The sequence below is a fragment of the Sceloporus undulatus genome, chromosome 1 (genome assembly GCF_019175285.1).
Source record: "Sceloporus undulatus isolate JIND9_A2432 ecotype Alabama chromosome 1, SceUnd_v1.1, whole genome shotgun sequence".
Classification (NCBI taxonomy): Eukaryota; Metazoa; Chordata; class Lepidosauria; order Squamata; family Phrynosomatidae; genus Sceloporus; species Sceloporus undulatus.
In genome coordinates, this window is record NC_056522.1 from 313,760,582 (window position 1) to 313,775,350 (window position 14,769).

Below are 14,769 nucleotides of genomic sequence, written 5' to 3' on the forward strand. Positions count from 1 at the left end.
CACACTCCATTCCTAAGCACTGGAGTGCAGCTTTGGTGCAGCTTCCGGATTCTTAGGATGCATGTATCATTTAAACAGCATACCTCCAAAGAGACCCGAAGCAGCTTTATTTTGTCAGTCTGTAACAGGCCTATGATTCTAATAATGCTGCTAGGCATCTTTACCATTCTCAGGTGGGCATTTATAGCACAGCAGGTAGTTCTGCAAAGAAATTCATTTGTGGCAGCAAACTATCCCAAGAATGAGTGGGTGCAGAGGCACAAACACCTGGCAAAATCCACGAAGCTATATTGTGAGAACTGACACTCAGGCCTGAGACACACCGGCACCGAAACTAGGGTTCCAGAGCACACGGCAATCGCACGCTCCAGAACCCTAGTCCATACGGGTGGCGGCATCATGGTGGCATCTTGTCCACATGGGCATCGCCATGATGACAACAATGCTGCCCAGCATCTGCACATCGCTGCGTGTTGCATAAGTCAACAGGTTCTTTTTACTGCAGAAGGATGTCGTGCGGTTTGGCGGCTGCGGTGTCCTTCTGCACTTAAAATGGGAAACTCCAGCCCACCATTTCGGGGCAGTCTGTACTGCCCCTTAGATCCGTTTGGAAGTGTCCTTAGTGGGTTTGTGGCCCCCCTCCCTTGTCAACAGGTCAGCAGATAGGTGTGTCAAAAATAATTCATGCTGGCTTCAATCACATTATAGAAAAAAGTTCTTTTGGTGCTGGCCCTGAAGGCCATCCAAGGTCCAGTGGCCATCATTTGGTTCCATCATTATAATTATTTATGGTAGAATTCGTCCCCCTGAACCGAGGTCAATCACTAGTGATAGTTTTCTCTAGCTTGGTAATAATGATGACATCCTTTGGAGCAAACTTGCATTTGACACTGGGTGTGACTATGCTAATTTCTCAGTATCAGAGAACTCAGAATATATAGTTGGGCTGTATTCAAAAGATGATGTAGGATTCCAGCCAGGGAATGTTTCCCATAACCAGGGATAGAGAACCCATTGGTTTGCTCTCCTTTTGTACTCTTTTTCCTAATATTACTAGCTTGGATCCAACCTGTTCTCGTTTGCTGTTCCAAAGTATTGAAATTCCCACTGGTTTCATAAGAAGTTTTTAAGTTTGTAAATAACATTATGAAATGTTCTTCATATAGCTTAGAATATGAACAGTGAAATGATTATCTGAACACATAATGTCAGAAAACAGTCTTGGCTGAAAGTCACTCCAAATGTTACCTTATTTAAATGTCAGTAATAATGCAAGAACTACCATTTCAAGCTGAGTTAGATACAGCCATTTATCCCTAAGTTAAATGGCTCCAAGAGACTTGTTACCACTGCAACAAAATGTTTGTGCATCTAGATATCATTTTTTCCCTAAGCTTGAAGCAGAGAAATCTATATGTGGGTGGCTGGCAGAAATGCTTTGCTAAACATTTTGTAAAAATGTCCATGTGTTTTCTTGTTTGTTTTAAAATAACTAAACATAATATGGATAAACACTGTAAAGCTTTTACAGATGTGATTGCTTTGTGTTTAGTTGGCAAGAGTAAGAATTTGTTAATTCGCTTGCAGTGGAATCCTATCCATGTTTTCCCAGAAGTAAATCACAGTGAGTTCAATCATGTTTACTCCCAGGTAAATCAGTATAGAATTGCATCCTGATAGTATTGGAAGTCCAACATCATCTGTTTGTTATTTGGAGGATGACACAGGATGCCCATTATGGGGTCTGTTGATATATTTTTCAAGGCTTCAAGTCAACCTTATGGAGAAGGCAGTTGAATTAGCTCAAAGGCTCACACTCTAGCCTACTATTTACCTGTCTGGAGGACAGGGAATATGTACAAAAGTTTTGCTTTAATAGCTTTCAGGGTAGAGGATTTTGATCTGAAAAGAGTACGAGAAATTAAATGTCCCATCTTGTAGCATTTCTTACCCATTGGTCCTACCACATCTTTTAAAATTATTTTTTATTGAACTTTACTACACCCATTTTAAAACAATATTTATGAAGTTGAAACATCAAACATATTCACCCTAACAACTCAATAATTAATTTCTATCCTAACAACTTGTATATTGTATATTATAAATGTCTTATCTATTCTTTTTACTTTAATGCTAACCCTGTCACCTGTGTAATGAAGATATATATACATATATACTGGTGGCACTTGTGGATAATAGTGGCTAAAGCATTATATCCATTTCCTGTGCCAAATCTATGACTTTAAAAAATTAACACAACACCAGCATAAATCTTTTACATTCACCCATCCATAAATATTAACATAATTGGATTAGATTGGATTGTTGGCCTTTTCTAATGATTAAGAAAATGTGTTAATAATAAATAATAATAATAAAAAATTTATTTCTATACCACCCTTCTATATAATCAGGGCGGTGTACAACATTATAAAACATCAACAGAAAAGCAATCATTACAATTACATTAAAATTTACAACTACATTAAAACAATCTAGCCAGCTTGCCACTGCTGACATCCACTGCTACTGGATTCCTTTATACCTATACTTTAGGCCTTCTAGAATGTTGTCTAGTCTGGTTTTAAAATGGTGATCAATTTTTTGTGAATGTAATGTTTTCAGGTTTTGTTTAGTTATTTACTTTTTAGTTTGGATGTTATTTTTTGTAAGGCAGACAGGAGTTGTCAGACTAAAAAGGATATAAATATAAATATTTAAAATAAATATTTAAATTTTTAGAATAAAATTATTTTAAATAAAAATGATTCCTCCCTCCCTCCCTCCCTTTTACAAACCAGAACAAATACTTCTTTAGGTAGTCTTCTTGAACAACAGGCAAAATGCACTCTCTCCAGATATTGTTGGACTACAACTCTCAGCATTTACCACCTTTGATTATTCTGGCCAGGGTTCACGGGTATTGTAGTCCAGCAACATCTGGAGGGGTATTTTTTGCCCACCTCTGTCTACTTCCTACTGTGTACTTCAGTTTTATTTAGGGCAGAGGGATGAAATTCACTAAGGCATAGTTGGAGTTTGGAAACTCAGCCTCTGGTGTGGTGTTTTCAATTAATTTCCCCCTCCCTATCTTTCTTCCCTAAAAACACACTGCAAACAAATGGCACATCAAATCCACCCATATGTACTTCATTAACCCTACTCTGAATGTCCCCCACTTCTAACAGTATTAAGGAATGAATGAGAGCAATCCCAGTGAAGTGAAGATATGTGTAAAAATCTTAACTCCATTTACTTAGGGCAAAGCTAATTACAAGTGAGTTGTTTTCTTGTTGAACTGGAATATAGTTTTTAAAAAAAAGGACACGGTTGCCCTCTGAAAATAATAGGAAATAGAAGGAGTTGCAAATGCCAACTGAACGCCCAGTCATGTCAATTGGCATTTGTACTCACACTATGGGCTCTCATGCTGCTCCCAATTATTTCCCAATCATTCTTAATCACTAGTTTTTCACGTCCTTTGGGTTTGGGATATGTCTTTTTCTCATTGCTTTGGAGGTGCTACGTTATGGAGTAATAACAGATGACTATTAGAAAGACTCTCTTGGTTATATTAAATCCCCCTGTCTGGTGTTCTCCATCCCTTTTTGTGTTTTTTTTCCTTCCTTGCTTGATTTTGAGGATGCCCCTCCCCTAAAAAAGGTGCAAAACCCAATTCCAAATAATATATTTTAAGCAACTACTAACATCTTGCTTTCAGTTAGTCTCAAAGGTGCTATAATAGCCCGTTGCATATTGTTGGATGAATTAATACAAAGAGTTGAAAGAATATGCTATTACAAATTAGTAGAGAGTTGCTGTTACTTTGCAGTGGCTGATTAAGATTTTACAATAGGAGACTGGCATTGAAGCTGAGCTTGGAAAGGTTACTTTTTGGAGTACAGTATAGCTCCTGACTCCTAAAAACAACATATCTGGTAGCCATGCTGACTGGAGGGTTCTGAGAAGTGTAACCCCTAAAAGATAGCTTTCTCAAGCGCTGGGGGCCCTTTCATGCTACACAGTTATAATGCAATGATTCTACTTTAAGTGCCATGGCAACATCTTAGTGAATCTTGAGATTTCTGGTTGGAGAGGAGTATTTAGAATTCTCTGCCAGGGAGCTCTAGTGCCTGACCAAACTACAAATCCCAGAATTTCCTACGATGCAGCCATGACAGTTAAAATGGAATCAAAGTGCTATAACTCTGCAGTATGTATAAAAGGTCCTCTGAGCTATATGGTGACTATGTTATAGAAGTAGGACATTTTGTGTGGATGAATTTACTTAAAAGATTCTATGTGATGGGTTATATAGGAGCCTTTCCCAATTTGACAGTTACCATATGTGCTGAATTACTAATATAATCATCTTCAGCCAGCATTCAGGTCATGATTTTTAGTTACACATCTGGAAACTGCCAGGCTGCAGAAAAGCAATTTAAAAGCTACAGAGTTTCAAAGGGCCCAGTAACCATTTTGCCACTAGGGGGCAGTGTTAGCCAAATGTGCCATCCCTTGTCAATTCCATGGCTTCTTTAAAGGGAAAAAGAACACTAGGGACTGTATCACATGGGGAAAATGGGGGGTTTAGCCAGTGATCATCCCGTGAAAATCACACGATCGCGATTAAGATTTTCCAGTGACGTTGTGATTAAAGAGCCATTATCCTGGGAATAACCAGGCAATAAACAGCAACAAATCATTCACTGGGAAATCCTGTGAATAATTTGTTGCTATTTATTGCCTGGTTATTCCCTAGTTATTCCCAGGATAATGACTCTTTAATCATGATGTATGTGAAAATCTTAATCGCAATTTTCATAGGATAATCATTGTTTGAACCCCCAATAAAGTCCCTAGTGACCAAAACAAATTTCAGCACTTCCCAATTTTAACAATAACAAATTAGGTCTAATGGTCAAAGTTAACATCTAACATCCCAGGTTCTGATCTGAGTGAGGTGAAACCACAGTGTGTTGCTCTTTCTGTAATTCATCAGTAATCTGTGCTCAGGGTGACCAGATGTCCTAACTGCAAAGGAGGACAAGGCATGGCAAAATGTAGGACAGTCAAGAAAACAACAACAAAAGACATTGTAAAAAGAGAGAGAGAGAGATAAAAACACGAATATAAATATAGATTCATGCTTCTTAGTCATGCTCACAATGGAGGACATTTTGGTATTCCTCCTGGACTGAAGGTTGAAATGTAGGACATGTTCTCAAAAAGGAGGAACTGGTCACCTTGTCTGTGCTGCAGGCTTCTATATACCCATGGCTTCCAACATCTATTGAAGGAAGAGAATGCAGGGAGAGAAATCTATGCCCATGTTAAATGTTGAAAGGACAGGTTTTATTTTTCACACAAGGATCAAGAAAAAAATCATTTATTTATAAAAGTATTTACCCCACCCTTCAGGCAAAACAGCTTACAGGTAGTTAAACTGACAGTTCCCTGCCCTCAAGTTTACAAGCTAAAAAAAAATACAACACATACAGTATAAGGAAAAGAGGATGGCACTGGGAGAGGGGATTGTAAGCTCCCTGGTTGCTCTTCTTCTCCCTGAGAGGCCAAAGCATTGGTTGCTAGAACTTGGAGAGTAGGGCTGTCAAAAGCACTGGGGCCCAGATTAAGCGTTACTCAAAACAAGCAGTGGCCAGGCATTTTAATTCAGAATACTACAACCTTTCTGATTCATCTGTGTTTGGAACTGAGGTGGCCTCTCTTTCAAGTACTTTGGATGTCAGGAGAGGATAGAGTAAGTGAGTAAGGAAGGGTAAATACATAATGGAAGAATAGAATACACTCATCCCTCCACATTTGCAGCTTTGACTTTTATGGCTTTTATTGATGAGTTCTCTCTAGAAATCTCTAGGTTCTCCAGCACAACTCTGTGGTCAACTTTAATCAAAAGTCGCACTGAAGGACCTAAAGATTCCTAAAGAGAACACTCCATTAGGCATTTGTAGCTCTTTGAGAGCAATTCTATGGTCACTTCTGGTAGATGTTGACCACAGAGTTACACCAGAGGACCTAGAGATTCCTAGAGAGGTGTTCTCAGGTAAAAAAACATAGTGTTTTTGTTACTTGCATTTTTTCCACATTCATGGGGGTCCTGTGCCCCTAACCCCACCGAATATGGAGGGACGAGTGTAGATAGAAGAGAAAGAAAGTGAGATGAAGTTAGTTGAGAATGAAGGTTGAAGCGAAAGGCAAAGGATCAAGAGAAGAGAGATATGGTAGAGATGAGAAGAAGAAATTAAATGGGAAAAGGATATGAGGAGTGAAAATGAGATTGGAACATGTAGGAAATCAGTAGTATTATAAAATAAAGTAACCTCTTAAGAAATGTTATTTTGTATGTGATTGGATAAGTTTCGAATGACATGCTGAATGCTAAATGTAAAATGTTAAATGTGTAAGGTGTCTGCAAAAAAAACTTTTTTTTGTTCAGTGTGAATGTATAATGTGTAATGCATAATGTTTGTATTTTTAATAGGTGTTCAACAAATATTTTCATTAAAAAAAGTTGTAAGGGAAAATGTCTGGCAGTGCGGATGCAGATTTAGAAATCATAGCACTTGCTCAGTAGCTAGAACTGGTGTAAGATGCACTTTAACAAGATTGGGATGGCCACAGATTGCCCACCTCTGAATTGAACCTTATCATGCTTTTGGGTGAGCATAGCTGGAAAGGCAATATGGCATCATCAGAGCATCAAAGATAGACTAGAAAAATGCTTGCTTCAGTTTCTTCATCAGTCATGAATCTTATTTTGGCTTTTATTGTCTCTCAATCAAACCCACTTGACTATGTTATAACAATAAATTGGATAGCAATCCTCCCCTCTCCACCTGCACTGTCCTGAATGTCTTAGGACAGCATGAAAATGTGATAAATTGATATGTGAAGGAGTTAAGACTCCATGAAAAATAGGTGTTCTTAAAAAATAGATGTGAATATATGGGTGGTACATTCCATGACAATAAGACAATTAGAGCTCTATTTAACTCACAAGCATCTGGCAACATGCCTGACAGGACCTCACACATAAAGCATAACTCCTATTGTCTGAGGAAATGTTTTAGCTTATACTAATTTATCCCACAAAAATTCAGATTCCTTTAATTAGATTATGCTCCTAGCGAGGATAAAAGCTGTATTCTATTCTCATGGAAGCTCTGGTTTTAAAATGTTGACATTATCTTTTGCTGAAACAGTCAATTGTGCAGTGTCTCTTTTAAATGTGGTAAAGCAGACAGAAGGAAGGGAAAGAAAAGAAATGTATTCTTTGTTGGTCTGTGATTCAAAATAGGAAACATTTGCCATTTCATACATTCACTTTCTCCTCCTTTTGTTGGAGTGTGAACAGTTAATGACAACAGCCTCAAAAATGGCTTTCTTCAGCCATTTCAACAAATATTTTTCTTCATTTGTGCCCTCTCCTTTCTGTCAGTGAAGCTGTGCTTCCTGGAAAAGCTTTCAAGACTATGGAATCAATCACGATTTCTATATAGCACCTAACAAGCTTTCTAACTAGCTTTCTCCCCTTATCCTAGCAAGCAACCAGACTCATTTCATCCTAGGGTGAGGAGAAAATAGTTATTGCACCCAAAGAGCAGAAAACCTTTTGGGCAAGGCTGTGTTGGGGTATTTAGTGCATCACATTTTTACATGACTGTAAATTGGGTGGAAGGCCAGCATGGTGTAGTGGTTTGAGCATTGGATGATGACTCTGGAGACCAGGGTTTCGAATCCTAGCTAGGGTGGCAATGGCAAACCCCTCTGCAGAAAGGTACCAAGATAACGCTGTGATAAGGTCGCCTTAGGGTCACCATAAGTCAGAAATGACTTGAAGGCACACAACAACAACAACAATGGGAGCCCTCTTTCCCTGGATTCTTTCATCAGTTTAGCAAATTCTTGACTATGATCCACACAGGTCAGCACACCCAAGGCAATGACCCTTCGGGTTAGTGCAGCATTATCCAACCTCCTGGTTTGTTTGTTTGTTTGTTTTTAAATGGAAATCCAATTGGAAGGAAATTATGCTCCTAATTGCTGGGAGATGGAAGGGGTCATTAATTGCTTCCTAGCCTGGGGAGGCATGGAAGTAATGTGGCAATCTTGTAGTGGACAGTTTTAATTGCAAAAATAGTATTCCCACACTTCCCAGTACAGCAACTTTAATCAGCTTTGTGACTCTTGCTGTTGCTGCTAGATGCCTTCAAGTTCTTTCCAACTTGGAGACCCTAAGGCAGGGGTAGGCAACCTGCGGTCCGCGGGCCAGATGCGGCCCGGCAAGGCCTTGGGACCGGCCCCAGCCTGGTCCTGCCGCCGATTGCCACCCGGGCCTTTGGGGGGCAATTGTCTATAGAAGCCTCAGAAACATGCATTTATATTAACATTTTTTAAAAAATCAGCAAATTTTTTTGCGTGTCCTCCATTTTTTTTAAAAAAAGTGTCTTCCATTTGAAAATTTTGTCCTACATTTGTCCTGGTTTATTTATATATTTATTTTTTTTAAAAAAATTATTTAATTATTTATTTATTGGCTTCGGCCCCCCAGTTGTCTGAGGGACAGCAACCCGGCCCCCGGCTCAAAAAGGTTGCCTATCCCTGCCCTAAGGCAAATCTATCACAAGGGTTTTCTTGACAAGATTTGTTCAAAGGAAGTTAGCCATTGCCTTCCTCCAAGGATGAGAAAGGATGACTTCCTCAAAATCACCCAGCAGGCTTTCATGGCGAAACAGAGTTTCAAGCCTTGGGCTTTCACTGTCCTAGGGCTTGTCTACACCAGTGGAAAAAAACTGTACTCCTCTCAAAGCTGGTGTGGGAAGCCTTGATGGTGAATGGCTATTTCAGGGGAAGATCCATGTTTTTCTGCCCTTAACTCGACTTTGCTCCGAACTAAGCCAAATTAGGGTAAATCCCGGTGTTTCCCGGAAACCCTGGAGTGACTCTGGGTTCTTTTGGCATGTGATCAGGCGGATTGGGTCCAATTTGGTCCAATCCAGTTGTCCACATGCCACATACTGAGAAGTGCAGGAAAAGGAGGATGGCCTGTTTTCAGATCCACCAACACCACTTCCTTATGGACAGGAACTCTTGTGTAAAGCCTGCCCAGGGCATCACTACTTCTGCTGAGAACAGAAATGGATGCCCAGACTACTTGTTGGATGCCCAGAGTCACATGTCTGGGGACCAATTTCTGACCTCAGCAGAAGTGGCAGCACCCAGGCTTTACATGGTGCTCTTGCCTATGAAGAAGCAGCGGAAGTGGCCCAGTTAGCCCATGTTCATAATGATTTGGTGTTACACTGGATTTAGCCTGGTGTATGGGGCTGCCATTGTGAACAATCCAGGACCAGTCTGGGGCATAATGCTCAATCTGGCCCCAGATTAAGCAGCTGGTGTTGACACATCCCTAGTCAAACACTCAAATCACTAAACCATTCTGGCTTTAACTCCATTGCATTTCACTAAAAAACAAACACACCTGAACAATTACATGGAGCTGAAATACTATGGTTATTTATTTATCTATTTACTATCCTGCCTTTATTCCAAGATGTGACCTAAAGTGCCTTATAATACAGCTAAAACAAGATACAATTAAATCCTAATTTGTTTTAAAAAAACAGCTACTACTAGACCAGATAGCTGCAACACCACTAATTTGAACTAGTATAAAATAATTTTGAAAATTTAAGATGAAAGATTAAAGATATAGTACAATCAGCACAGAAACACCATTAAAAACACCTGTTAATCTCCAAATGCTTGTTTAAATTAAAAAGCCCTCACCTCCAGGCAAAAAGGAAAGGAGGGAGGGAATTCTACAACCAGAGAACAGCTACTGGGAAGGCCCTGACATGTGTCCTTATCTGATGGGATTATGAGGATGGTGGGACTGTGAGAAGTTCCACCCTGAAGGTTCTTAAGACTCAGGCAGGCTCATATAGGGGGACATGTAAGGTTACTTTTTTGGAGTGGAACTAGATACTGCCAGCTGGAAGGGGAGAGTTATAGAAACTGTAATAAAAAAGGAGTAAATTGGATTAGTGATTAATTTGGATTTCTAGTCAAAAATACCTCTAGCTAAATATACTATCAGCTCACAGTGAACGTTAGAGTAGTTCAGTTGCCTCCTTAGATCTTTTTCATACCTAAAGCCAGCACTTAATGGCATGCAGAAGCCTTGTGCAGCACCAACATGTGTGATGTGTTGTATTTTTAGATATTTAATCAATAAAATGCCCAAAAGGAGAGTAAGGTTTTCAAAATTCACAGCAGACTTCAAAATATGCAGTGTTGTCTCCTAGATTTGAAGAACACTAATCAGTTCATGGCCAGTTATCTGAGATGTCCTCTCTAGATTTTAATATATTTATTATTCTCCTCTCCACAATAAACAGAACATTCTGAATATTGTTGCATATGATATACAGTACTAGTCTTGAGACTGAATGTTTTATGCACGTTTACTGAAATCTGTGTGTGTGTTTGTGTGTGTGTGTGTGTGTGTGTGTGTGTGTGTGTGTGTGTGTGTGTGTGTGAATGAATATCAGTGTTAGGACTGGACTCAAAATCAGTTCCTAGAATACAAGGATAATAATATTCTTGTTTTCTTCCATGTTGTGGTAAGAAATTACAGTATATAACCATTGCTTTGCAAAATAATTAGCTAGACACCATCTGTGAATATATCCATGTGATATTTTTCTTTTTTCTGTCAATTTGCCCTTTTCATCAAACACATAATGAAATATCTATCTATCTATCTATCTATCTTGTAAACCACCTTGAGTCCTAGTTTTGGGGAAGTGACAGGGTATAAATAAAGTATGTATATCTCCTCCAAAGTCCTCTACAATGCAAAACTAGCTCTTCATTTTTCTCTCTCTCTAGGCATCCAGGTCGCCACAAGCAGAGAAACCTGGCTTACGGAGTTTTGATGAGAAGGCTTATGTATCCTCAAAGGTGCTAAAGGTTGGAGAAGACCCTTATCGGCAACATGCTTTCAATCAGTTAGAGAGTGACAAACTCAGCAGTGACCGGCCCATTCGAGATACCAGGCATTACAGGTACTGTTTCAAGCTGTTGCAGTGTACATTCATCATCTTCTGCTGCAATATGTTTGCCGATCTATGAGCCATCTATGTTCTGAGAGAGATTGAAAATGAAAAGTGTTTTTTTCCAAGTAAACCTCACAAGGTTTTTAATCTCTAACATATGCACAGAGTGCTGTGGAACCTCCAAGACTAACCTCCATAGACTAACTTCCATGGACTGTAGTCCACTTCATCAGGCTCATGAAGTATTATTCAGAATTACAAATAAATATATATACACAGAGGAGAGGTGTGTGTGGGTAAACTCAGAGGGAAATGGAAGATGCTAATTATCATATCAGTAGTGACTAGTTACAAAACTGTTGTTGGATGACATCTGCCATTTATTGAACAAAGAAACATCAAAGACAGATGTCATTGTGAAACAGTGAAATTACATTCACCAAGATGTTATACTCTATAGGAATAGCAAGTACATTTCTGTACTGCTTATCAGTGCACTTAAGCATTCCCCAAGTGGTTTACAATGTGTAAGCTAATTGCCCCTAACAAGCTCTTTTTAGCAAACTCAGAAGGATGCCAGGCTGAGTTGACCTGAGCTCCTGGCTAGTATTGAACCCACAACCTTGTGGTTTATGAGTGAGTGGCTGCAGTACAGGCATTTAACCAATGCCCCACCAGGGCTCTCTATCTCCTGTTGTTTGAATGGGGGGAAAGGCTTGCTCCCTCTGCTGTACAGATCCAGCACTGGAGTGCTGAATTATGTTTTTGTAAATAAATCACTACTACCAACACCACTGGGCAATGAATAATAGGCAATGAGATAAATGTTTTGTGCTCCTATTACTTTTATTTTGCATTTATGTATTTATTTGAAGGTGTCTATACAGAAAATGCTGTTTCCTTGCAGAAAATGTTGCTTTCTTTGCAAACGCACCATGTTCACTTTTTATGCAGGGTAAGTCCTGAACTACAATTAGTTTTCAAAAACTGTAGTTTTCAAAGACTTTTTTTTTACAGCAGGAAGAAAATTGCTAAAATTACTTGTTGCTTCCCTCAGAAACAAAATTAATGAATTACATCCTTAGCATGTTTATTTCCAAAATAATTTGGAAATGTCATCAAAGTAGTGGAATCTTTGCCTTGCTTCTTGTAATCTTAGCAATATGTCAGCTTGATTAGTTCAGCTACATGATATATTAATAGAATATTTTCTTCTATTATTGAGTCTTCTGAAGATTTCCTGCTCCATTCTCTGTTAATAACTTCATTGCCAATTTCATACAGTGTTTTTTCCATTATTTTGTTTTCAAATATCCAAGCAGTACAACTGGTGGGGCAGGTCAAGGAGCAAATCATAGAAGCATATTTAGAATTATATTAAAAACAGATTTCCTATACTTGCTATCTTCCATGACCACCAACAATGGAAAAATAACCTGGGCTTTAGTGTTCCACATTTCTTGCAAGTAATGCTTAAATTATGATACATTGTCTTCAACATGAGATATAACTATAGCATAAAATATTATCTGCATTCTTGTAGATCAAAGGAGTGACACGCCATTGGTTTTACTATGAAATGTGTTTATTTATTTATAAAATATATATCCTACCTTTCTGCAAAAACAAATTGCAAAATTATAATTAAAACATAAAAGCAAATCAGTTGGAAACATCAGTTAAATACACAACTATTAAAAATGCACCAAGATAAAATAAACAGCTTCCACCTCTTATACTTACTTTAACAAAAAAGCTATCTTTAAAGCCAAAACATTGCCTGAATAAGAACGTCTCTGAGTGGTAAGAGTGGAAGGATGACAAAGATGAAGCTTTCTCTCATGTTCTTCTGATTGTGATAGGACAGAGAAGGGTCTCTCTCAATGATCTTAAAACCAAGGCAGGTTCATATAGAACAGGGGTTCCCAACCTGGGGGTCGCCAGGTTGGGAATTCCCTCTGCCTCCCCCTCCCCTTCTCCTCATGGGTGCCGGCACTGGGGCAGGTACCACGCGGGGAAAGGGGGTGGGGCTCTCTCCTTTCCCTTCTCCTTGCGAGTGCCAGCGCTGGCGCAAACACCCATGGTGAGGAAGGGACGGGGGCCTCCTCCTCCGCCTCCCTTCCTTCCCGTGGGTGCAGACACCCATGGTGAGGAAGGGACAGGGGAGACACCTCCTCCTCTTCCCTTCCTTCCCGTGGGTGCAGACACCCGCGGTGAGGAAGGGACGGGAGAGCCTCCTCCTCCCTTCTCGCGGGTGCAAACATCCACGGTGAAGAAGGGACAGGGGGCAGCCTCCTCCTCCTCCCTTCCTTCCCGCGGGTGCAGACACCCGCAGTGAGGAAGGGATGGTGGGCTGCCTCTCCTCTTCTCCCCGTGGCTGCCAGGCAACCACGGGGAGAAGGGGACGGGACTGCAAGCCCAAGCAGCCTTTGCGGCCAGAAGTCCCGCCCCTTCTCCCTCGGCGGCCTACCTAATTGGTTGGGAGGCCGGGTGGGGCGGGATTTCCGGCCCCAAAGCCCGCTGGGGCTTGTAGGCGGCTGAAAGTCCTGCCCCTTCCCGACCTCCCAATCGATCAGGGAGGCCGCGTGCAGGACTTTTGTCCCCAATGGGGGTCACGGCCCAACAAAGGTTGGGAACCGCTGATATAGAAGAATGTGCACTTCCAGGTAGCCTAATCCTGAATCACATGTACTTTATAGGTCATACCTAGCACTTTGAACTATGATTCGAAATAGATGAGTAGCAGGTGTTATAAAAAGGAAATCACATTGTCTCTATAAACCAGTATAGCCTCTAACTGCATCATTCTGTGTCAGGTAGTGTTTATGAACAGTTTTCAAAGGCTACCCCATTTAGAGGGTGTTAACAGTGGTGCAAATGAGATGCAACTAAAGCATGTGTCACTGTGGCCAGATGGGACACCTCCAGGAATGTGTACAGCCTATCTCTTTTGTAATTCCTGGCACCCCTCCTCCACACCTTGGAGCCAGGCATTTGAGCCTTGGTGGCTTTGTAAAGGGTCAGGAATACTCTGAATGAACCTCATCTCAAACCACCTTAGGGAGTCTCCAAAAGGAGTTTGCTAGGTAGAGCAGCAGAATTCCTGTTTCGTCCTGAACAATCAACCGCCAGATATACATCTTCTGAATAGAAAAACTACTGGTTGGAGCATCTGATCAAGGACAAAGACTGGGCTTCTTTTTACTCCACAATTTCCCTTTCTTCCACAACATCTACATCTGTTTCTTATTTTCCACTGGTGTAGCTGTCATTGAATGTGAGGAGAGGGTATTGCTCCTTGTTACTGTCTACTGTCCTTTTGCAATTTTCCATTTTTGCAGTTTTTGCAATTACCTAGCAACAAGCGTAGTTGCCAGCACAAATGGAGGTGTGAAAGAAAGAGAAGATTCAAAGACCAGCTCCTTCCACACATCTGCCATACCCTCTCATTAGCTTACTTCACACAGGAAAAGCCCTCTTTGGACATCTCTCACATTCAGTTGGACAGTGCCATTAAGGGCTCTTTTCTTGCAGTTTTCTCTCTTGCCTTGCAAAGGCCAATGAGAGCTGTTGCTACTGTTCTTCCTCTTCTCCTCTTCTTCCTTTTCCTCCACTTCTTTCCCTTTTCAGTGGAGTGCATAAACACATTTTCTCAAGGTTGTTGTCAGGCATCCTTATTGGGGAA

General features: G+C 40.3%; 1 protein-coding gene across 1 annotated transcript in view; it reads left to right on the forward strand.

Annotated features, from left to right (window-relative positions):
- The window catches only part of GALNT16 (polypeptide N-acetylgalactosaminyltransferase 16), a 223,994-nt gene that overhangs the window by 114,512 nt on the left and 94,713 nt on the right, over window positions 1-14,769 (forward strand). The window contains exon 2 of the mRNA XM_042446688.1: window positions 10,918-11,093. Within this exon, the coding sequence (XP_042302622.1) occupies window positions 10,918-11,093 (176 nt within the window). The remainder of the gene's footprint in view (window positions 1-10,917; window positions 11,094-14,769) is intronic.